Source organism: Lottia gigantea (assembly GCF_000327385.1).
Source record: "Lottia gigantea unplaced genomic scaffold LOTGIsca_71, whole genome shotgun sequence".
Taxonomy (NCBI): Eukaryota; Metazoa; Mollusca; class Gastropoda; family Lottiidae; genus Lottia; species Lottia gigantea.
In genome coordinates, this window is record NW_008710397.1 from 1302329 (window position 1) to 1329717 (window position 27389).

At 32.2% G+C, this 27389-nt stretch overlaps 1 protein-coding gene across 1 annotated transcript; it reads left to right on the forward strand.

Moving 5' to 3' along the window:
• Positions 1-4971: 4971 nt before the first annotated feature.
• On the forward strand, positions 4972-27171 carry LOTGIDRAFT_235911 (hypothetical protein; the record flags this gene model as incomplete). The annotated part of the gene is made up of 19 exons (XM_009065906.1): positions 4972-5029; positions 7811-8064; positions 8849-8993; positions 10064-10204; positions 10796-10939; positions 10978-11682; positions 12593-12787; positions 13584-13715; positions 15171-15311; positions 16324-16512; positions 18441-18578; positions 18993-19115; positions 19676-19801; positions 20016-20135; positions 21525-21656; positions 22028-22169; positions 22939-23295; positions 25587-25843; positions 26357-27171. 19 exons carry the CDS (start codon positions 4972-4974, stop codon positions 26512-26514), a joined length of 3657 nt encoding a protein of 1218 aa, XP_009064154.1. The 3' UTR covers positions 26515-27171.
• Between the last annotated feature and the right edge of the window lie 218 nt (positions 27172-27389).

The window sequence follows — 27389 nt, forward strand, 5'->3', positions numbered from 1 at the left end:
TTTTGGAATCAACATTCAATAAAACAAGTTGGAACAGAGTTCAGAAGGAAATCCATGTGTGTCGAACAAATAATAGATGGACAGAATTCAAAATAGTGGAGAAGGAAATTTTGAATGTGACATTTGATGAAGGGCAGAATTTGAACAGATGGAACCTGTTCAGAACTCTACAATTAGGCGCTACCTATGTTCAAAGGAATGCAAAAGTTGGTGCTTATATGCCTCATAATTTTTTTTGCATGCTACTACTTTATCTACCTCAAAATTTCAGTACTAAGTTCTAAACTGCATGTGGAGAAACATCTTTGTCACTTCAGCTAGATCTCCTTGAAAAAATTTCTTGGAATTATCATTATACCATGTTAGTACATATAAGGATCTGTGGAAAGGTCATGGTCAGCAAACTGACTTATTTCAGTCTAAGTTCCTACTAAAGTTAGACAAGTAATACTTGTTCTAATATCTACACTTAGAGACACAAGATCACACAGCGTGAAATGTTGAATAACAACATGTTTCAGGTTCTGTTTTAATTTCCCCCTTNGGCATAATTTCTCCCCATTTCCCTTCTTGGCAATAATTCCTCCCCATTTCCCCCTTGGCAATAATTCTTCCCCTTTTTCCCCCCTTGGCAATAATTCCTCCCCATTTCCCCCTTGACAATAATTCTTCCCCTTTTCCCCCCCTTGGCAATAATTTTTCCCCATTCCCCCCTTGGCAATAATTCCTCTCCATTTCCCCCCTTGGCAATAATTCCTCCCAATTTCCCCCCTTGGCAATAATTCCTCCCCATTTCCCCCCTTGGCAATAATTCCTCTCCATTTCCCCCCTTGGCAATAATTCCTCACCATTTCCCCCCTTGGAAAAAATTCCTCCACATTTCTCCGCTTGGCAATAATTCTTCCCCATTTCCCCCTTGGCAATAATTCCTCCACATTTCTCCCATTGGCAATAATTCCTCCCCCATTCCCCCCAATGGCAATAATACCTCCACATATCCCCCATCGGCAATAGTTCCTCCCCATTTCCCCCTTGGCAATTATTCCTCCTCATTATCCCCCTTGGCAAAAATTCTCTCCATTTCCCCCCTTGGCAATAATTCCTCCCAATTTCCCCCCTTGGCAAAAATTCTCCCCATTTCCCCCCTTGGCATGAATTCTCCCCATGGTCTTCTGATTTCTCCCCTGTTAAGAAGCACTGTCATAATACATAAAATACATAATGGAAATAGAAACTATAAGTGTTTATTATTCTCATATTAAGGCTAGAAAACCTATATAAGAATCCCTTCAATACTTTTGATATAACTTGAATGCATTTTGTTGATAATAATTGTCATTATTTATATTGTTGAATGTAAATTATTAAATTTTTGAGAAAAGTTTTGTTTTCATTATTTCATGCAGTCATTGACCTGGTAATCTAATTTAATCATTATGTGAAACAATAGTTTTAAGGCATATGTCTTAAAAGCGCATGTATTTAAAAAGTTTACTTTTTGTTAAGTTTGTTGGAAGCTGTTAGAAAAGTACTGTACGGATCTAAGTAAAGCAAACCCCTAGTTGTAGAGAAATATATATCTATGTATTCTAAAGGTTTCAACTGATAAAATCAAGCCATTATAAAACCAAAGACCAGAACTAGGTCACACTGCTTAAGTAACAATTAGTACTCACAATTTTTTAATTAACCCTTTTAAAACAAATTCAGTTTGATCAAGAAGATACATAGATATAAATAACATACTTTAGAAATATTTTCAGGTATAATTTACAATGTTTTTGATTATCCAGATTTTATACAAAAATAGGGAATGCCCCTTTAAACAAGTATGTCATATGAAATTATGAACTGAACTGGATTTGATATTAAATACAGCAACAAATTTCATAAATTTCATATTCCATAAGCAAGAGTGAAAGATTCTATTTATTACACCACTATCAATATTTGCATATTTTCCTGAAAGATGGGTTCCCTTATTTTCATTTATGAAAATTAAAATGCTAATACTTATATGAATAGAAGTAGAGGTGTTCTGATGACTTGCAAAAATACCAGTTTGTCTCACATGTCCATAATTAATTCATAATTAGCTAAATTAGAAGAGAATTACCAGCAGAATTCCAATGAGTGACCGATCAAGAAAGGTTAAAAAGTCTTTTTTTGGTTATCCAGACTGTTCATACATCATTTATTGGTTAAAACTCTTATTTATATACAATAAGAACATAATGATATGATAAAGAATACATAAAAACTAATAAGAAATACTAATCAGTCAAAAAGTTTGCCTAATTTGACACTAAAAAATAAGGAAACCCATCTTTAAATTCCATGCACCATTTCTTTATAGGAGTCAATTGCCTTCATTTCCAAATCAGATAACTAAATTAAAGCTTTTAATCAAAGTTATAATACTTAGAACAATAATTTTTTGACAGTTGCATGCCCTTCAACACTCTTAACTGAGTTGATAACTTCAAAGGTTACCATGTTGTATTGTTAACATAGGTGGTGCTTGACTGTGACCTAAATAATTTGCATAAATCTGTGCTATGAGTTCTTGCTTTCAAGAACATAGAAACAGTACTGTTGCATGATCAAAGAAATTCCTTTATACACATACAATCATACATCATTTTTTTTCACCCCTGTCCAAAGTTTTTCTCAAATTTTTCAATTACTTATGAGCAATTATACACTTAAATTTTGGAAATGTTTGAATTTTTGCCTTTTGGATTTTTTGATTCTTTTTTGAAATAAACTTGAAGTTGGATCCCATTTTCAAGAGTTTATCTTAAATTGACAAATGATTGGGTCTATTTTCTATGAGGCAATCCATCTTGAATAATATACTCATATAAATAATGAAGTTATTAAATGATAAGGTTATATTGTTTTTCAATCGTATAATTACTTTTCAATCTTCAATTACATACCCAATTACTTTAATGATAAGTACAATTACAGTGCCAGTTATTTTTAGATTAGTATTTTCTTCCAAGTTAATAACAAGTGGTTTATTGCACAAACTATGTCTTTAATGTAATTTCCTTAAGGTAGTTTATTTCTCTAACCCATTGACGAGCTGGCTTATGCTGCCAACATGTGTTTTAGATACACAATCCCCTGGTGAAAAAGGGGTATTCTTTCCAAATTAGACTTTCAAACTTGTTGATCAGGAGCAAGTCAATTATTCTACTGTACATATACTTTGCATGGACAAGGGCTAGAGTGTCACTAAATAGCTGTTCTCACTATTAAGCTGCTGTTGGCTTATTTAGAGTGACTGTACTCGCTATACCCCACTGTTGGCTAATTTGGCTGCTTTCACTACAAACGCAATGCCTCATTTAGAGTGGCTGTTACTGGAAACAATATAAACCTGCTGTTGGCTATTTTAGAAAGGCTGTTATCACTATAAACCCAATGTTTTTGTCTAATTTAGAGTGACTGTTATCACTATACACTGTTGTTGTCTAATTTAGAGTGACTGGTATCACTATACACTGTTGTTGTCTAATTTACAGTGACTGGTATCACTATAAACCCAATCTTGTCTAATTTAGAGTGACTGTTATCACTATACACTGTTGTTGTCTAATTTAGAGTGACTGGTATCACTATTAACCCAATCTTGTCTAATTTAGAGTGACTGTTATCACTATACACTGTTGTTGTCTAATTTAGAGTGACTGTTATCACTATACACTGTTGTTGTCTAATTTAAAGTATTTATTGTCACTATACGTTACTGTCTAATTTAGAATGTCTGTTATCACTATACACTGTTGTTGTCTAATTTAGAGTGATTATTGTCGCTATACGCTACAGATGACTAGTGTCACTGTAAATCTGTTGTTTTGACTAATTTAGAGTAGCTTTTCTCACTATAGACCTGCTGGTAACTAATTTATGGTGGTCTGTGTCACTATAAACCTGCTGTTGGCTAATTAACAGTGACTGATGTTTTGCTGTGGCTGCAAGGTTCAAATTGGTTTGAAAAATTTGAATAGCAATTTTTGACTACAAATTTCACTTTTGGCTAATCAAGTTAATTTTTGATTCACATTTCATAATAACATACTGCATGCTGATTTGTAGTGACTGATGTCGCTATATAGTGTAATTTAACTAATTTAGACTGTCTAGTATCACTATCATTCTGTGTTGTTGGTGTCATTATAAATGTGCTGTTGGATAATTTGACTGTAAAACTTTGCAATGTAACAATAGTATGACAAACAAATGGTAAAAATTAAAGTAAAGAGGCTTGCCTCAGAAGACCAATTCATTACAAAGGTAGATTCTGCTTTACAGAATTTGTAGAGACTTGCAGAATGGGATTATAGTATTAAATGGTTGATTTTATAACTGATGTCACTGGCCTCAGAGGGGAACCCTTATACCTGTTCTGTATATATTGAATATATAAATTATCTCATGATGAACTTTGGTCCAAGCTTTATTATTACTAATGACAAAATACCTGTAATACTTTATATTATATTTCTATAGATTTAAATAAAACCAAGACAACCTGCTGTCAGTCTAACCTTTTGATAATATCAGTAGTTAATCAGACCTCATTTAAACTATGTCAAGATTTGAAAAAAAATTTCAAGATTCTAGGTTGATTGCTCTAATAATGAAAAGAGTAGGTCTTAATGAGTCCCCTTGTGTTACACCAGATCACAGCTAATTCACTCTTCCTTTTAAAATTATATATATAACATCCTGATACACTCTCTCCAATCATCTCTTAAACAACTCTTTAAACTTGGCTTGATATCATCAAATTGAGATACTTGAACTCATTAGGGAAACTCTGTTTTCTTCATTTACTAAGAGATTTTAGTACAGACATAGTTTAACTGTGTTGAAATTATTCCAACTATTTGCATACACAATATGAAATTATTTCCGTTGTAGTTGAAAACAGTGTATAAAACTTATAATTCTTTCAAAATGAATTCTGTATTATTAGTTGCAGTGTATTTTCTTTTGGATTTAAAATTCTCAGAAGGTGAGTCAACTATATCATTAAAAGTTTAATTTGGTTTGTTATTTCCAGAACAATATATAATTTGTAATGGATTTTGGCTGTAATCCAATTGTTAGTACAATGAAGACCTGTAATTTGAAATTTTACTAGTGTTGATCATTTTGAAAATTAAACACAGCCAGTTAATTTAGTTGTGATTCTGAGAATGTAGATATTGTATTTTTATTTAGAATAGCAATGTCTATAGTAAAGGGATTGTAAAGAGGTTTTCTACATTTTTCATGTGTACCGGGGACATTGATGAAATGAAAATGAAATAAATGGAGTTTTAAGTCCTACTTTTCTGCACAATGTGGGCTAATGACGGGCAATTCCATGCAGGTTGCAATGGGGAAAATTTTGCCATTTCCAACTGTCGAGGGATCTTTAACGTGCAAAGCCTGTAGCACATGGGGACTTTGTTTATTGTCCCATCCGAACTACTAGATGCTTTTTCCATGTCAGCCCTCTCTTACCTGCATCCCTGGCAGGGGGAAACCGGGATGAAAAATTCGAAGGTTACATCTCGACCTATGCCGGGATTGAAGCCTGACCCTTCAGGATGGCGAGCAAGCGTCTACAGAGACATTGATAGCATCAATTTCCACCATTCCAATAAGGATGTATGGTTTCTGCAATTTTACGAATAAGTGTTTGACGATGTCACCAATCACAAAATATGTTTGATTACATAGGACCTTTCATGATTCAATCAATCAACAATCACTCAGTTTAGGTGTAATTGCAGGAACCACAGACGTCTGATTGAAAATTGGAATGGTGCAAATTGATGCCATCAGTGTTCCTGATACACGAAAAAATTAGCAAGACCTCTTTGGAACCGTTTCAGTAAAAAAATTGTTTAAAAAGCATCACATTTTGGAACATATATTGGTGTCACCCCTGTCAGTCTGTCCTAAATTGCTTGAAACAATCTTGAAGGCATAGATCTTGACAGATTTTGATGAAACTTGGTGTGAGTGTTTATTATCACCCAAGAATGAACCCTATCAATATTCCAAAAGATCAAAAAATATCAAATATGAGTTATTGCCCTTGTTCTTGAAAACACTGTAGAATTCTCAAAGGAACTTGGTGAAATCATTTATTTTCACCCATGGATAAACTCTATTGAAAATCCACAAATTTTAAAAAATATTTTAAATGAGTTATTGCCCTTGTTCTTGAAAATGCTTTCAACACTTAAAGGCATGATTCTTGACAGATTTGGACATAACTTTGTTATATTATTCAGTATCACCCTAAAGAGTTCAAAAGAAGTGTATGACTGAGGGTTGAATATTTCATACTGGTGATTCTTACTGTACTGCCAAATATTTTAATTCAAAATCAAAGCTGCCACTGGGTGTATATTAACTTGCCTGGCAAGCTATCTTTAAAACATGTTTAAATCGGTTGTCATTTAACCCTGCTTTATCAAATCAACTGAAATTAGTAAATTCCAAAGTGAAATGAAAAGTCTAAAGTTACTGTCTCTTTAATTTATGAAGTAGCACCTAGTACAAGTTGGTGTTATAAGTACTATATGTTATGATAGTTTTCATTTCCTATTATACTTGAGATAATATCACCACAATATGTTCACTATAACTACTGACCTCATTATCTACTTTCTAATACTCCTTGTTATGTAAAATAAAATTAGCATGAACACAGGGAGCTGCAGTGGCTCAGTGAATTCAACACTTGCTCTCTAACCTGAAGGTCCAGCATAGGTCGAGATAATACTTTCAAATTTTTCACTCGATTTTCCTGTGTGATATGATGCAGGTCTGAGGCATCTAGTTTTTCAGACTAGACAAAGATCCCTGGAAATCGAAAAAAAAGTTTAGGCTTGTGCTGCTGTCCTAGGAAAAACCCTTATTGCACACTACCTAGTTTCACCTATCTGTATCACTTTCAGAATCAAAATCCCACCTGTGGTTCTATTGCAAATTACAACATCACAATATCATTTAGTATGTCCTGGAAATGATGAAATGACTATAATTTAGTAATTTTGTAGAGGAACAGAAAGTCATTGTTTAATTTAGAAAGTGATACAGATAGCTGAAATTGAGCTCAAGCAAATATTTAGACACTAATCAGTCTAATAAAAATTATACCAAACTTTTATTTTTAATATAGCCACTTTATTTAGATGACGATGTTCAATTGTGCTGTCACTAGACCAACCCTATCGCCAGGAATGAATTGGTGCTGGGGCTTGGATTTTGTACTCAGAAAATTTGAAGAATTGCAGGCCCAGAGAACTCATTTATGACAATTTTAAAATGCCTAATCGTATCAAAATCTATATCTTTTTGATTTTGTACAAAGACACTGAAAATAAATCAATCTCTGCTGATCTGAAGAAGGTTTTGCTGGGTCTTGATTCTCACTTGCTGGGGCCCAGCCCCCACTGACCCCACCCTAACGACAGGGCTACACTAGACACTAACAGGAGTGGCTATATGAAAATAAAAGCTAATAAAAATGCATCTGTATCATTTTTCAAAATTAAAACCGACATTCTGTTTACCTACAAAGTAATTAAATAATTGTTTCGTCATCATTTCCAGAACATGATATTCATAGTGATGTCATATTACTTTGGAAGAGTTCAATCGAACCATAGACAGAATTTTGATTCTGAAATGGACACCAATATTTAGGTTGAAATAATATAGTATGGCAAGTTCATATAAAAAATCTCTGTACATGTCATAATTTGTTACTCACATTTGAATTATATTTTTTTAGGAAATTTAGATGATTTGTTAATACCATGTTGTAATGAAGGTTTAGATTGGTCACTAGGTGACAATAGATGTAGCAGCCATCATGGTTACGTGGCCAATATATCTCGTGAAGATCTACCTACGTGTCACTCAGTGATAGAATTATGCTGTATTAAAGATGTTTTTGTTAAACAGTGTGAGAAAGGAAAGGAGAATGCCCTGGATGGTCAGATGTGTGCTATAAGAGATTCCGAAGAAGGGGCTGAAAAATACAAGGTAGAATTATTATATTTCTTAAAGATGGGTTTCCTTATATTTTAGTGTCAAATTAAGCAAACTATTTGGTTTGATAATATTTAAACCAATTTTTTTAACTATTCTAATTTTGATAATTAGACCATTTTAACCAAAAAAAAAAAAAAATTCACAAACAAAGATTACTTCCAGAATATCAGTGGGAAAACAAATATTTACTTCTATATGATAACTAAAACCCACAAATTGATGAACACAGTCACTCCCTTTGCCACCACCTTGAAAGAGATATGGTATTTTAGCAGTGTTTCAAAATAAGAGATTAATTAACAGAAATGGAGAACTTAAATTCTCAGCTATTTAGGGATTTTACTAAAATCATATCTCTGAAAATGGCAGGCTTTGGTACAGACAGACCTGTTCTGAAACACTTGTTTTTCTTTGTCCATGTCGATTTTAGATTATGCTGTGGAATGGTGAGGGAGGGGGCAAATTTCGAAAACACTATTTAAAGGAGCACCTTCAATATCCGCTCGAACCAATCATACCTTAGTTTCACAAACAGTAATTGTTTTATAGCTTACATAATTAGTAATAGTGTTCACAGCTCATCGTCGAAACTTGAGCCTTCAATTCCATGTGTATCCATAATTATTCACGTTTGAAAGTTGACTCAAGTTTGAGGTATATTTGAAGGGATTATGTAATTTTTGTACATTCTTAAGACTATTAAAGCACAATAAAGACCCAAATCAATCTCTGAAAATGCTGACTGATCCCCTCTAATAATAATTATTATTTTTAGGAATGTTGTATTTGTTGTGAATTAGGATTAATAGCTAAATCACAAGGTTTGTCCTGTCAAACACCAGACTACGGTTCACCATGTGATAATATGTTCCATGAATGCTGTACTGGACAAAAATATTATGATGTCTTCAATTCTACAGGTATGTGTGCTTGTTTGTGTTATTGGATTATATTATTTGTCTGATATTGCATCCATTTTGCAAACAAAATTTATTTTTGAAATCTGATTAAAGTGATACTACGTCTTAGAATGAACATAAAATTTAAGTTCTCAAGAATGGTCAATATGAGTATATTATATTTATCAGTTAACTTATCTGGAGTCATAAAGTTACAACAGAATCCGTGTATAATCCGGAAAATTGGAAATTTGAAATAACTAAGTAATTAATGAAAACAAAATCTTAATATTAAGCGTTTTTCAATAGTTAATTTCATATTTATGGATAATTTTTGGATTTATTGGATTATATTATGTTATTTATGACACCAGGTATATCTACTGATGAATATATGCTCTTATTGGTCAAGTTTAAAATTCTTCAATTTTATGTTTATTCTAAGACGTATGCTTATTCAGACCTAGGTATTTGGCTTCCTGTTTTTTTACTTAACTTGTCATCTAAGATCCAATAACATTGTAATGCAAAATATTTTCACAGTATTCAACCAATCAGATTCTCAATTCATTAAATGACTTACACACTACATGTAAGGAATTCTGGGATATTCATCGTTAAACACTGTATGCCCCATTTAGTCATCTTTTCTGAATTTTCATTGCATTTGAGCTAAAAAACAGTAGTTATTGTTGAATTTTCTGTGGGAATGTCAACTTTAAAGGGACGGATTTGTGATTATTTTGACCAATCGACTTTAGTCTTAGAAACGTGAATTTTTAGCTAAGCCAATCAGTAATAGTGTTCACAGCTCACCATCGAAATATGAGCCTTCAAATCCATGTGTGTCCAGAATTATCTACGTTTGAAAGTCAACTCATCTTTTCTTGAGACTCTGTCATATATAGAAAAGACAAATATAGAAATAGAAAGTGAAATTCCTAGTTTGAGAAATTTTTGATGAAGTTATACAATTTTGGTCAATTTCTAGTACTTGTGAAGCCGATTTACAAAAATTCAGAGAACCAAATCAATCCTGAATCTGTCCCTTTAATAAGTGTGTATTATATTGTTTCCCTACTAACTTCTAGCTGATGATAGAAATGAGTGTGCATTGTTTCCTGGTCAGATCTGTTCTCATACCTGTGTTAATACTGTTGGTAGTTTTAGATGTGAATGTCGTGATGGTTACTCATTAAATGTAGATGGAAGAACATGTCAACAATCAGATGGTATTTATTTACACTCTTTTTGGTTATTAAAATGTGGATATAAGCAGGGGTTTTCAGTCTGGGAGGTAATATAATCAATCACGGATCCTAAAAGGGGTAATAGAAAAAACAAGGTTGAAAACCCCTGCTCTAAAGGTCCATTTTTTGAGTATTTGCCCCTGACTTAGTTGAAACTTGGTTTTTTCTGTTAATGGAAAGTTTCCAAATTGATTTTAATGAAACTTGATCATTTCCAAATCTGCCCATTTTGTCAACATGCAGTTGGTGAAAATAGAAACTTTTTCACTTGATCTTCATTTATTCGGTCATATACCTATTCAATCTAAAAATAAGCCGATTACATTTTTTTTTCTCAAATTTTTCATCTCCATTGCAATCTAACAAGTTACTACCATAGTCCTGTTCTGATGACATAATCTTCAATCAATCAAAGCGTGTTGTCTTGTTTTTATCACCTTTTGTTGTTTGTGAAATCTCCAAAAAGGATTCAATGCATGAAAACAAAAATCTGCATTTTGATAAAATTGGTTTTCTAGAGTAACAATTAAGCGGCCTTTGAAATGTATATTGAATATTGTTATTGTTATTTAGGTGAATATGGTGATACAGATTATAATTGTTATTATTGTTATTTAGGTGAATATGGGGATACAGATTATAATTGTTATTATTGTTATTTAGGTGAATATGGTGATACAGATTATAATTGTTATTATTGTTATTTAGGTGAATATGGTAATACAGATTATAATTGTTATGATATTGTTATTTAGGTGAATATGGTGATACAGATTATAATTGTTATTATTGTTATTTAGGTGAATATGGTGATATAGATTATAATTGTTATTATTGTTATTTAGGTGAATATGTTGATACAGATTATAATTGTTATTATTGTTATTTAGGTGAATATGGTGATAAAGCTTATAATTGTTATTTAGGTGAAGATGGTGATACAGATTATAATTGTTATTATTGTTATTTAGGTGAATATGGTGATACAGATTATAATTGTTATTATTGTTATTTAGGTGAATATGGTGATACAGATTATAATTGTTATTTATGTGAATATAGTGATACAGATTATAATTGTTATTATTGTTATTTAGGTGAATATGTTGATATAGATTATAATTGTTATTATTGTTATTTAGGTGAATATGGTGATACAGATTATAATTGTTATTATTGTTGTTTAGGTGAATATGTTGATGCAGATTATAATTGTTATTATTGTTATTTAGGTGAATATGGTGATATAGATTATAATTGTTATTATTGTCATTTAGGTGAATATGGTGATATAGATTATAATTGTTATTATTGTTGTTTAGGTGAATATGTTGATGCAGATTATAACTGTGAAGACAATAATCCCTGTGAACATCGATGTTTTGCTCTAGACGATGAAAATGTACAATGTAGTTGTTATGAAGGTTTTACTATTAATAACGATGGCAGAACTTGTACAGGTTAGTCATTTACATGACATCACTGGCTTTGTTACCTTGACTGAGGCCCTACTCGATTACAAAAAATCTGAAACCAGTTTGGTACATCAGATGCGCGTTGTAAACGTGTGAAACAGATTCGAAAAGCAAGAATAATTTAAAATTATAAGAGCCCTATGAATGACGCCATCTTGAATCCTAAGAATCTTCCCTGGGAGGCGAATTCACAGATTCAAAATCCGGATTCGGATTCAGGAAAACCGTTGTAAACGAGTGACACGGATTCGGTGACACGAGTAGGGCCTTAATGGTGGTTGTGGCTTCTTATCTAGGTTAACATGTGAAAGTATGGTGACTTTGAACAAGACATCTTCACTCCAGTGAATGGCTGTTAATGGCTATGGATACTCTGGGAAAGATCAATGCCACAAGGTTTTGGCCACAGACCAGCTGGTAGAAAGGATCTTTAATTGTGAACCGAAGTTGTTATCCTTGGCCAAAATCCAAAATTTAATGCCTGAAATATCTCAAAACTTTTATTGTGAAACCTTACAATGCCGTACATACCAGTGTTTTGACTGAAATGTCAACCAACCTCCCCAAATCTTCAAGTGAAGTTACATGTTCGCACTGCATTCTAGTTGAACAAATTAGTTCCCTTTTGATACAAAAATTGACAACATTTCAGTCAAAACACTGGAATGTAAGGCATTGTAAGGTTTCACAATAAAAGTTTTGAGAATTTTTCAGGTGTGAAAATTTAGCTCCTATATTTTGACATGTAGACATGGTTAGATAATAAAAATTGTTGCATCTCTGTCCTTTTGGGTCAAAGGTCAATCATTAAAGACTTGATTTTGTAGCCTGAAACTGATTGTCTCTGTACTATTTTTAGTAGAAATAGGCTGATGGATTATCTTTTATTTTATAGATATAGATGAATGTGCTGATGGAACATATCAATGTGCTCCAACACAGGAATGTGTTAACACACCTGGGCGTTATACCTGTCATACAGCACAGTGTGAACCAGGCCTTGTCTTTAATCCTATCACTAGAATCTGTGAAGATAGTTTTGAGTGTGAACGTGGCTTTGGTTTTAACAGTGTTACAAGGCAATGTGAAGGTAAGCTAAATGAACATTGTCAGATCTCTCCGAAGGTCCTACTCAATGCTGAACTTGTCTCCCATTCCATTTAAAGCTTTGCACCAAAGGAACGAGTTTGGGCTATCTTGGCATTGATTGGTCGAAATTCACGTCATACACTACAGTAATGTCAATGCTAGCTAGACGACGTCTCGCTATAACGCATGGTCACTATTTTGACAGTGAGATTAAGGCCTTACCTGTTGTTAGTGAAGCGATAATTGAACACAACAGGATACCAGTTTAACACAATGGCAAATTGGTATCAGGATTTTTTTTAAGAATTTTGTACTGGTTGTATTTAAGCCTACTAGCAGCTAGCTTAAACTCTATATACAAAATTTGTCAAACAAATACTGTTTTTATACGCCCTCATCTCCCTTATGTGGACGTATATTGTCGGCACCCCTGTCTGTCCATCCGTCAACATTTGCTTTTAAACATTCTACAAGGCACAAATCTTGATGGATTTTGATGAAACTTGACATGAGTGTTTGTTATCTCAAGGATGAAACCTATTGAAAATCAGAAAGGTCAAAAATATTTGGTATGAGTTATTGCTCTTGTTTTTGAAAACCCTTTCAATTTTTAGCTCGTTAACACTCTAGAAGGGACAATTCTTGACAGATTTTGAAGAAACTTTGTCATATTGCTTAGTATCATTCCAAAAAGCTCAAAAGAAGTGTATGACTGAAAGTTGAATATTTCATATTGGTAATTGTTACTGTACTGCTAAATATTTTGGAAGAATATAATTAACTAATTATATTTTAAGATATTAATGAATGTACCATATATGATGATTTATGTACTGGGCAGTATGAAATATGCCACAATTTGAACGCCTCCTATATTTGTGAATGTGAGGAAGGTTTTGAACGAGATAGAATCACCAGGCAGTGTCAGGGTAAACTGAACTATTGTAGATGTTGTCAAATTTGATGTTGGCATGATAGTCTTTGTAATGCATGGTTTTTCTTGGTGTGATAGAAAAAATTGTTTTTACTAATATATCAATAAATACAATAGTCATTTGCAGTTGTCTTGATAGTTGAATGAATTTAGTTTTGTATTTGGATTATTATTGAATGGCCCTGTTTACTGTTGGTTCAAGCTGAAATTGGTTTAAGTTGGCACATGCTAAAATTTTTTGCTAAAATTGAAAATTAAAATTGGTTTATTTGATTGATTGCTTTACTTACAGTGGGCTCAAACTGAAATTTTATAATTAACAGTTTGGCGTAGCTGCAAATGAGTCATTGATGAATGGTTATTTAAAAATAGCTGAGGTTGTAAAGATATTGGTTTACTGATGATCCGCTTTGCTTAGAATTTGTTCAAGCTGAAATTGGTTTAAATTGTGATGGACAAAAGCTAAAATTGGCTTCTTGGTGAATACCTCAGATAGAATAGACTCATTCATGAATGGCTTTACATTTGGATTAAGATAAAGATGATTTTAAAATGAGAATTTTGCCTTCTTACAATTGGATCATGCTAATATTGGTTCAATGAAATGGACTCAATGATAATTTGCTTAATGGTTATTAGCTCTTTGGTGATTATTCTGAAAATCAGAAGTTTGTTCACAAGGTCTACTTTGAAGTTGGTTAAACTGAAATTGGCTCATTGATGAATGGCTCTACTATCAGTTGGCTCATTGGTGAATGGCTCTGCTATCAGTTGGCTCATTTATGAATGACTGCTATCATTTGGCTCATTGATGAATGGCTTTGCTTCCAGTTGGCTCATTGAGGAATTGCTCTGATATCAGTTAGCTCAATGATGAATGATTCTGCTATTAGTTGGCTCATTGATGAATGGCTTTACTATCAGTTGGCTGATTAGTAAATGGCTCTGCTATCAGTTGGCTCATTGATGAATGACTTTGCTATCAGTTGGCTCATTGATGAATGGCTCTGCTATTACTTAGCTCATTGATGAATGGCTCTATCGGTTGGCTCATTGATGAATGATTCTGCTATCAGTTGTCCCATTGGTGAATAGCTCTGCTAGTACTTAGCTCATTGGTGAATGGCTTTGCTGTCAATTGGCTCTTTGATGAATAGCTCTACTATCTTTTGGCTCATTGATGAATGGCTCTGATATCTGTTGGCTCATTGGTGAATGGCTCTGCTTATAGTTTTTTCAAGCTGAATATGGTTCATTGATGAACGGTTAAAAGTGAGTAAGGCTGAAATAATGGTTTGTTGGTTATAACAGTTTAATGACAATGGATTTTCTTAAGATTTAATTGATAGATATTTGGTAAATATTTGCCTAACAGGTAATTTTTATTCTTAGTGAAATTTTATAAATTGAATGCATCCTTTTTAACTAACATTTGTTATTGTTTATGTAGATCTAAATGAATGTGGATTAGGTATTGATACATGTCTAGTAGGTGAAAGATGTGATAACACTATCGGCTCGTATTCATGTCGTAGATTCCGCCATTGTGGTACAGGTTATACTCTAGATGAACAGTCACAGAGATGTAAAGGTGAGTAATTGCAACAGACTTGTCAATTTTCAGAATAGTCGGTTAGATTTTGTGTACATCAAACAAATAGGGTTGTTATTACAACTATTTTAAACTTATCAGAAAATTATCAGAACTTGTTAGAACTTATCACAACTTATCACAACTTGTTAGAACTTATCACAACTTTTTAGAACTTATCAGAACTTGTTAACTTGTTAGAACTAATTGGAACTTATTAGAAGAAATACTTTGTTTTGCTATAGTACTTTCTTAAAGTATTACAAATATATAAGCCCTTGAAATTAATGTATAATCATATTTTTCATCTTCTGTTCAATATCCACTTAGTTCGTCTGGCCTAAATATTTAAAAAAAAAAGAATCCACAAATATGTTTCTCATGACATATTAAAACCAATTAATTTCATGACATATTAAAACCAATTAATTTCATGACATATTAAAACCAATTAATTTCATGACAGATAGAAACTAAATACTTTCATGACATATCGAAACTAATTCATTTCATGACATATCGAAACTAATTCATTTCATGACATATCGAAACTAATTAATATCATGACATATCAAAACTAATTTATTTCATGATATATAGAAACCAATTTATTTCATGATGTATAGAAACTAATTTATTTCATTACATATAGAAACTAATTCATTTCATGACATTTAGAAACTAATTAATTTCATGACATATCGAAACTAATTAATTTCAAAACATATAGAAACTAATTAATTTCATGATATATAGAAACTAATTAATTTCATGACATATAGAAACCAATTAATTTCATGACATATAGAAACCAATTCATTTCATGACATATAGAAACTAATTCATTTCATGACATATAGAAACTTATTAATTTCATGACGTATAGAAACTAATTAATTTCATGACTTATGTAAAAACTAATTGATTTCATGACATATGTAAAAACTAATTAATTTCATGACTTATGTAAAAACTAATTAATTTCATGACATTGTTTCTATGTAATTTGTAGATGATGATGAATGTATATTAGGAACACATAATTGTGGTCGTGGTTATCAATGTGTTAATGTACAAGGATCATTTCGATGTGAAGTCAAGAGATGTGAAGAAGGCACCAGGTTTAACCCTGTTAATGGGGAATGTGAAAGAGTCAACTGTAAAAGAGGGTTAAGACCTGACAGAATTGGAAACTGTATAGGTAAGCCATCTCTCTATGTGGACATATATTGTCAGCACCCCCGTCCGTACATCCGTCCGTCAACAACATTTTCTTGTGAGCGCTCTAAAAACTAGATTTTTTGATGGAATCAAATGAAATTCGGTATGTGTATACATATTCATAAAACAAAGATCAAGTTCGAATTTGAGTTATTTTCGATTGTTAGAAGCAAAGTTATTGCCCTTGCCCCAAAATCTTGAATATGCTATTACTCTCTTAGTTTTCAACCGATTTTGATGAAACTCAAAATGGATGTTATTGGACCTAAATCGAAAGGTTTGAGAAAGTTTAGTTTACTTCTGATTAAATTTAAGGCTTTTTCAAGATTTAGGCCTCTTACTTCAGTTTTTACAGTAAGTGCTTCTATCAACATCAATTGCTCGTAAACACTCAATAAACTTTCGTTTAGTATTTTTTTTTTTATTACAGCCACTTCAGAGTAGTGTCTAACGATCAAACTCTTGAACATTCGTCAAAATAACCTTTTGACCTAACCTGCTTCAACCAATCAAATTTACGCCTTCTCCACGGTTAGCATTTTGTGAGAGATTGAAGGAATTTGATTGGTTAAAGCAGATGTCATCAGGTTAGGTTATCATATATTCGTATGTTTTAATATTTCTATATTGCTCTACAACAATTGATGTATTGAACACTATATCGTTCTACAATTGATGTATTGAGCACCATTTTAACAGTTGTATTTCTATATCGCTCTACAATTGATGTATTGAGCACTATTTTAACAGTGGTATTTCTATATCGTTCTACAATTGATGTATTGAGTACTATTTTAACAGTGGTATTTCTATATCGCTCTACAATTGATGTATTGAGCACTATTTTAACAGTGGTATTTCTATATATCACTCTACAATTGATGTATTGAGCACTGTTTTAACAGGGGTATTTCTATATGACTCTACAATTGATGTATTAAGTACTATTTTAACAGTGGTATTTCTATATGACTCTACAATTGATGCATTGAGCACTATTTTAACTGATGGTATTTCTATATCTCTCTACAATTGATGTATTGAGCACTATTTTTACAGTAGCATATCTATATCACTCTACAATTGATGTATTGAGTACTATTTTAACTGATGGTATTTCTATATTGCTCTACAATTGATGTATTGAGCACTATTTTAACTGATGGTATTTCTATATCGCTCTACAATTGATGCATTGAGCACTATTTTAACTGATGGTATTTCTATATGACTCTACAATTGATGCATTGAGCACTATTTTAACTGATGGTATTTCTATATCGCTCTACAATTGATGTATTGAGCACTATTTTTACAGTAGTATTTCTATATCTCTCTACAATTGATGTATTGAGCACTATTTTTACAATATTACTCTACAATTGATGTATTGAGTAATATTTTAACACTGGTATTTCTATATCACTCTACAATTGATGTATTGAGCACTATTTTAACAGTGGTATTTCTATATCACTCTACAATTGATGTATTGAGCACTATTTTAACACTGGTATTTCTATATCACTCTACAATTGATGTATTGAGCACTATTTTAACACTGGTATTTCTATATCACTCTACAATTGATGTATTGACCACTATTTTAACACTGGTATTTCTATATCACTCTACAATTGATGTATTGAGCACTATTTTAACAGTGGTATTTCTATATCACTCTACAATTGATGTATTGAGCACTATTTTAACAGTGGTATTTATATATATCACTCTACAATTGATGTATTGAGCACTATTTTAACAGTGGTATTTCTATATATCACTCTACAATTGATGTATTGAGCACTATTTTAACAGTGGTATTTCTATATATCACTCTACAATTGATGTAATGAGCACTATTTTAACAGTGAAAATATTCTATTGTTGTATTTTGTTTTATAGATATTAATGAATGTATAGAATACAGTACTATATGTAATCAATATCAACAATGTGTCAATACAATAGGATCCTATCAATGTAGATCACTAGTTAATTGTCCTAATGGATTTGAAACTAATGAAAATGGTAGATGTGTAGGTAAGGAATATTATAATTATATTTTTACGCTATAAACTAAATCTGTAGAAACTGCTGGATTTATGTTAATGATAGCCTACTAATAAATCCATATCAGAGCAAACTCAAAGGGAAAAGTACTGCATTTCTGGGGCTCAAGTTGGACCTAGAATATTATGTGAATAGTCTTCTACTACAAATTTATGGATATCACACAATTACTTCAAAAAATACCTCAAACTAGGAATTTCTTTTTATGGCATTATCTTACTACTTGAACAATTTGAATTAACTTCATTAGTCAAACTAAAATTTGGTGTTATAAATTGTCAATCAAATTTTTGTATCTAAATTTAACCCTGACATAGACCTGCCTAGTTTTAATTTTAATTAAAACTATATTGAATGTATAAAAATGATACAATGTGTTTACAGATATTGATGAATGTGCTAGTGGTAAGCACAGATGTGCTGGAGAACAACAATGTGTTAACAGACAGGGAAGTTATTTCTGTCAATGTCCTCGTGGTTATAGATTTATTAACAATATTTGTGAAGGTAGGTTATTATTTCAGTCAGTGCTTATTGATTTGGGTCCAGTGGCGGCTTCAGCTTAATGGGACTTGAGGTACAAATAGGGGGCAGACGGACTCAGTTTCGAGGTTTAGTTCAAAATGTGGAAGCGCCAAAGGATACCCCAAACCTACCATGGAATGAGGATTCTCCCCAAAGAATATTTTTGCAAAATAGAATTGATTTAGTGCATTTGGACACATATTTTAGGCAAAAACATAGATTTGTGGAAATGAAGTTGGGGTACAATATTTGAAGTACAAACCATTCTTCTTTGGGGGCAAATGTGATATCAAATCTTTAGTGTGAATGAATTAAAATGTAAAGAGCTGTATTATGAAATCTAAGGAACTATCAGTACCTGTCTCAAAGACTTAAGAACATGTGTCCTGCCTCAGTAGGGATATGGAAATGGTCCAGTTGTCTCTACCCTACTTTCACAGCAATGAGGCTTAAATAAGCAAATTCTCTTAAAATCACTCTGTTTGAAACTCTGAAAAACAACAAATTTTAGAAATTTCTCACTATAACCTGTTTTATTTTAGATGTAGATGAGTGTGCCTACAGTGCTGCTATTTGTCCATTGCAATCTAAATGTCAGAACACACCAGGAAGTTATGTTTGTACTTGTAAAGATGGTCTAGAATCAGATGGTAGAGGGGGATGTAGTGGTAAGAGCTTTCAATTGAAATGAAAAATAAGAGTCACAACTTTATAAATATTCATTCATAAATCCACTTCCAAACCATTCGATTGAGGCTAGAATTGGAATAGCAAGCTATGCAAAATTGTCCACATTGCAAAGTGCACGGCATGGCCTGTTTTCATAAACCACAGAGTGAAGTATAAAAGTAAGATTCATATTTGGATTGTTTTCTATTGTAGATATTGATGAATGTACAACTAGAAATATTTGTCATCATAAATGTATCAATAATTTTGGTAGTTATTTCTGCACCTGTAACCGTGGTTACCAACTATCAGTAGATCAGAGGACATGTGAAGGTAAAAAATAAAATTCCTTACAAGCAAGACAATTCAAAAATCTTGTCCAAAAAATGGCAAAATCGAGAGTAAATGTAGTAAAGTATACTTCCAAAGAGAAGTACCATCAGGTGTTTTGGTAAGAGTAAGCAATACTACACTACTACAATAGTCAAAATCATGAGATACAACCAGATTCATGCCTGACCAAACAAATCAGCCAAAATGTCAGTAGCAGATTTATTGTATTTATCAAGGAGTACACATCTATTAATAGTCAATTATGAGTTAAGATGGACATGAATGAAACTATCCTTGTATTTTGGTATTGATGAATGTAATCATCCAGTTGTATTTTAGATATTGATGAATGTAATCATCCAGTCGTATTTTAGATATTGATGAATGTAATCATCCAGTTGTATTTTAGATATTGATGAATCTAATCATCCAGTCGTATTTTAGATAAAGATGAATGTAATCATCCAGTCGTATTTTAGATAAAGATGAATGTAATCATCCAGTCGTATTTTAGATATTGATGAATGTAATCATCCAGTTGTATTTTAGATATTGATGAATCTAATCATCCAGTTGTATTTTAGATATTGATGAATGTAATTATCTAGTTGTATTTTAGATATTGATGAATGTAATCATCCAGTCGTATTTTAGATATTGATGAATGTAATCATCCAGTCGTATTTTAGATATTGATGAATGTAATCATCCAGTCGTATTTTAGATATTGATGAATCTAATCATCCAGTTGTATTTTAGATATTGATGAATGTAATCATCCAGTTGTATTATAGATATTGATGAATCTAATCATCGAGTTGTATTATAGATATTGATGAATGTAATCATCCAGTTGTATTTTAGATATTGATGAATGTAATCATCCAGTTGTATTATAGATATTGATGAATGTAATCATCCAGTCATATTTTAGATATTGATGAATGTAATCATCCAGTCGTATTTTAGATAATGATGAATGTAATCATCCAGTAGTATTTTAGATAATGATGAATGTAATCATCCAGTAGTATTTTAGATAATGATGAATCTAATCATCCAGTTGTATTTTAGATATTGATGAATGTAATCATCCAGTCGTATTTTAGATAATGATGAATGTAATCATCCAGTAGTATTTTAGATAATGATGAATCTAATCATCCAGTTGTATTTTAGATATTGATGAATGTAATCATCTAGTTGTATTATAGATATTGATGAATCTAATCATCCAGTTGTATTTTAGATATTGATGAATGTAATTATCTAGTTGTATTTTAGATATTGATGAATGTAATCATCCAGTTGTATTATAGATATTGATGAATGTAATCATCCAGTAGTATTTTAGATATTGATGAATGTAATCATCCAGTCGTATTTTAGATATTGATGAATGTAATCAGTTTGGTGGTAGAGGTCGTGTTTGTGGTGGTAGGTGTAGTAACACTCCTGGTTCCTTTACCTGTGATTGTCCAGATGGATGGAAGAAATCCAGAGATTCCAGATCATGTGAAGGTATCAAATCAAACTACAAGCTATAAGATAGTTTAAGTTTTCATAACTTTACTCGACCAATCACCAAAAATAAAAAAAACTTATATAAGCAATACATTTCTATTAACCCTAAATCTTGTCCAAAGCATGACAAAATCAGGAGTAATAATTGTATAGTAGTGGACTCTTCAAACGAGAAGTACCATCAGGTGTTTCAAAAAGAGTAAACATGGTCTGCTTCCCATGCAAAACTGTCTCAAAATGAAGACATAAGAATAAGTTCTACTACATGGCCAACTTAGGTCAGTTGTCTGATGATTGCATAACGTGAAACTCTGAGTAACATAATGAAGTTCTGTTTTAATATTTATATTTTGTATTTTTTTTTGTAGATATTGATGAATGTAGTGATGGTACAGCCTTCTGTCCATCTAGAGATAGTACATGTGTTAACACAAGAGGAGGCTATAAATGTCCTGTTGTACAGTGTCCAGAAGGTTTTGTTAAAACTGTACCAGGAGGTCAACAAAATGCGTAAGTTACAATATATTTGATAGATTGTTGAAGCATGTATTTGGTGTTAGTTTTCTTTTTCTCTTTAGTTAATGACAGTTCTGTGGAAATATAATATTTTACCTAAGTAAATCAGAATTTTCAATTTCAAAAATCTGTACAGTTGTTTTCTTACAGCAACCAAAAAGCATAATTTTGGTGTAAAAAATTAAGGGCTGTTTTTTTTTGGTTAAAACTTTCAGATACGTTAAAGAGCACATTTCTCTAGATATAGTATTTATAAATTTGCGCACATGAATATTTCGACCTTCAAAAAAAACAAAATGAGTGTTCCTGTGTTATTCTTTGGTAATATTAATATACGAAAGTCTAATTAAAATACAGCTGTAGGTTTTGCATTATATGTTTCTACTGGATTACTTCACGCACACCATGATCACACAACATCTTTTTTTAAATCAGGTTCTACAATATTTTAAATTGTGAGCCCATCAAATCCATTGCTTGAGTTTGATTTAAAGCACAGGTCCAATCATCATATAGTAAATATTACATGATTTTAAATGCCTTTGATTGGTTGATTAAGTCAACATACCTACCTTAGAAATGTATTAAGATCATGATACACATAGAAAATGTACAATATCTAGAGCTGTATTTAATGCATGTTTTTTCAGGCATGAATTGGTTTTTTATACAAATAAAATTAACACAATAAGCTTGGAAACCAATTTGTTGTCTTTATGTTGTTGTTGTTTGTTTTGAATTATTTGTTGTTGTTATTTTGTAGTGTTCGTTGTAAACAAGCTGGTTCATTTAATCCTAACGCTAATGAATTGATATCTATGTCTTACAACTTTTTAACATTCCCAACCAATATCATCATTCCTACACCACTGTTTTCAATGACTGGAGCTAAAGATAGTCAACGTAGATACAGTTGGGAACTGAAAATACTTCAAGCTCGACCACTGTTAGCTGGTGTACCACGAGCCTCTAAATTAAACTTTGAATTATCTCAGACAAACAATCAAGCTGTAGTAACTCTTGTTAAAAGAATTCAGGGACCTCAAGATGTGATTCTTCAATTGTTGATGAAAATCCAATCTGAGAAATTCAACGGAATCGCAGAATCTAAAATATATCTGTATGTTACAGATGGACCTAGTACATTTGCTTAACTCATTCTCACCTAATGATATCTCTTATTATTTGTGCTATATATCAAGACACATATGGTCATTTGTGCCATATATCAAGACACATATGGCTATTTGTGCTATATATCAGACACATATGGTCATTTGTGCAATATATCAAAGACACATATGGTCATTTGTTCTATATATCAAGACACATATGGTTATTTGTGCTATATATCAGACACATATGGTCATTTGTGCTATATATCAAAGACACATATGGCCATTTATTCTATATATCAAAGACACATATGGTCATTTGTTCTATATATCAAGACACATATGGCCATTTGTGCTATATATCAAAGACACATATGGTCATTTGTGCTATATCTCAAAGACACATATGGCCATTTGTGCTATATATCAAAACATATGGTCATTTGTGCTATATGTATATCAAAGACACATAGTCATTTGTGGTATATATGTCAAAGACACATATGATCATTTGTGGTATATATATCAAAGACACATATGGTCATTTGTGGTATATATATCAAAGACACATATGATCATTTGTGGTATGTATATCAAAGACACATATGGTCATTTGTGCTATATATCAAAGACACATATTTCTGGTCATTTCAACATATTACCACATTATTACTTTTCCATAATTTTGACAAAAAAATTGTACCGTGGCCTAAAACAGCACTTCTCAACCTCAGTGAAATCATGCCTCCACAAAAGAGTTCTTACAAATCTTTTCCTCCCCAAAATAAATCAGTCATTTTGAAACGTTTTTCACTCTAAAAAAAGTACTCTACGATTAACCATGAATGGATATAAAATCATACACCACATATCAAGATAGTTCATTGTGACCCTTTTCTGTATGTCAAGGGTAAAGATTTTACGTCTTCATTTTATACCTTGACTGCAAGTCCCACTTTCTTGTTTCACGGTCAACAATTTGATTGGGTTGTACACCAGCGAATACGGCCAATCAGAACTCTCAATTCACGTGTAATTAATTTTTACAGTTTCTGTCGAGGGCTCAGATTGGCTGTATTCACTAGCGTATAATGCAATCAAATTGCTGCATTCAAAAACTTCTTCTATGAAACAAGTAAGTGGGTCATTTCCAGTCAAGGTATAAGATGAAGACGGAATACCTTATGTGATGAAGCATATTTTGCGATTAGTGACATCAAACACTTAGTTTTAGTGGGATTGCAGGAACCACAGACGTCGAATTGAAAACTAACGTTGATAAATGTATTCAAAATATTCCATTTTTATATGATTTCAATAAATTGTACATATCCAATATAATCACGTCCTAGATTTTATTTGAATAAACTTTCGGATCATTACAGAATTTTCTTTTTCTTATTTTGTCTTATTGTAGCCCTAAATTGTATGTCATTCAATGGTCTAACGGCCTAATCACCTTAACGGCCATAGTTCGCCATTTTTCGGGTGTTGATTTGGTTCTTGAATATAGATAAATAGTCTTCAGAAGTACTTTAGAACCTACGAAAATAGAATAATCCCTTCAAATATTTCACGTTCTATTTCTATATGTACGTCTCGTCATTTTAACTTTCAAACACGGATAATTCTGGACACATATGGATTTGAAGGCTCAAATTTTGACTGAGAGCTGTGAGTTATTCTAGTTTCTTAGACTAAGGTTTGATTGGTCCAACGAATTGAATCAATCAAGTGAATGAAGGTGGAATGTATTGTGATCCATATTTGATATTTGCATGTTTTTGCATGAGTTAACAACTTTTGAAAGGTGAATAACTTAAATTCTAATTTGTAAGTACAAACTTTCTTAATATTAAGGGTGCTTATCCTACTGGGTGAAACAATGATATTTATGGGACCTTCCATATTCCCCAACCCCAATTACACAAGACTCAATGCATAAAGGAAATTTCTTTGGTAATCTTTATAGTAATGAATCCATTTCCATCAATAATTGTTGGTTTGGTGCCTTCTACAGAAACAGTGTGGCTTCTTCAGTAACACACGTCATTGCTAATCTTGGGATCCTGAGACCGGGGGTACAATTAGAAGGCAGATTGGTTTAGTGGGGGAATTCAAAATACAGCTACTCTCTCGAAATGACTTCAGCCTTGAATTGTACCTCCACTTTCACCACCACGGTCCATTAGATGCTTACGTCTATGGCACTTCCACCGAGATATTGCATTTTTAAATATAACTGCGTGACATCCTTGTTCTCAAATTTGAAATATTTTTGTAACTTTTTTTGTAGAGAGTTGATAGCAGACGAAGGGGGTGTAGTTTGTGGTAGAATAAGCTGTGATCCACTAGATTTACGTTGTGTTTCAAATAAAACAAAAACAATATCATGGCAATACCTGGCTCTGCCATCAATGGATTTTGTCAAAATTCCCGTAACACTTTTAAATATTAAAACAATAGGATATTCAATTTATCCAAATCTAGATCTGCGTATTGTTGCCGGCAATAGAGATAGATTTTTTGATACAGTTGTTGAAGGTGATAAAGGTTTGTACTATTTTTTTTATATTTAATCAATATGTATCAATCTTGGTCCAACAAACCATCCTGTTACTTAATTTGATTGGTTCCTGGTTTAGTTGTGTACCAATCAGATTAAATCTTGAATTTTTTACCTTTGCCAATGTTTTATGATACTATGTTCTCATCAACATCTAAATCTGGATTGCTGTAGCAAGGAAAACCAAACCTTTATGCAATACGTTTCACATTTTGAATAGTGAAGGGATCAAAAATGTTCTTTTTAACCCAAATCATTTTGCCGTGGAGTGCTATAGTTACCGAAGAACAATCAGGGCCAAAGTTGGGAAGAGGGGTACTTAGAGTTAGCAAAAACCTTTTCTGTGGCAAGAATGGCCATAACGATTGAGTTCTAAAGGCAAAGTTGTTGGGTGGTCAAAATTTCACGATATAGCTGTAGAATTTTCGTAATAGATTGGCATTGTGGAGATGCAGATTTGTATTCTTTGATTATAATGTTGTTATTTTACTGTTTTTCAGCTGCCTTAAGATTGCTGAGACCATTACCAGGCCCGAGAGAACGTCAAGTTACTTTACAGTTAGAAAACCGTGATTTTTCTCGGCGAAATGTGATATCCCGGCATGTAACTCATGTAAAAATGTTTGTTTCTGAATATAATGCCAATCACATGTTTTAGAAATAACTATTCGCATGCAATGCCAAACGTGTGTTTTAAAGAAACTATTCAAATACAATTCGACTTCGTCAATAATTTTGACGTAACTGTTTTCTGTTATCCGAATATAATTTAACATTTCAACCATGTGTTTTTGACTAAACTATCCAAATACAACTTAAAATAGCAACCACGTGTTTTTGACTAAACTATCCAAATGCAACTTAAAATAGCAACCACGTGTTTTTGACAAAACTATTCAAATACAATGTTAACATTTCAACCATGTATTTTTGACGAAACTATCCGATGACAATGTCAATATGTCAACCACGTGTTTTAGACGAGCTATCTACCTGGTGGTTACCATATTTTAGAAGAGGAAAATTTGGATCGGATAGATGAATACTAAACTTAATCGTGCTTGGAACATGCTTTTGGTCGTGTTGGTTGTGAACACAAGTTATCAGAACTAAATGTTGTGATCTTTAATGAGTTTTAAGTATGGTGGTATGACCAAAATCTAGTGATTTGTGCCCATATCTTATCTAAAAGTGTTAATTAAAACTTAACGACAAAAATACATATGTATTTAAAAGATTTACGTTAACCTTTAAAAGTGTTATGTTTTTGGGTTGGTATTCGAAATCATTTTGCAAAATAAAGGTCAAATGGTAGAGAAATATGTCTCCTGCTTATTCTGAAGATTTCACCTGCAAATATTCAACAGTTATGAATTGGCAATCAAAAGATAGTGGACCACAGACATATACGCCCACCACGGCATGCAGATGGTAAATATTCAAGATTTGGGGCAAGGGCAATAACTCTGCTTCTAACGGCCGAAAATAGCTCAAATTCGAACTTGATCTTCGTTTTATGAATATGTATACACA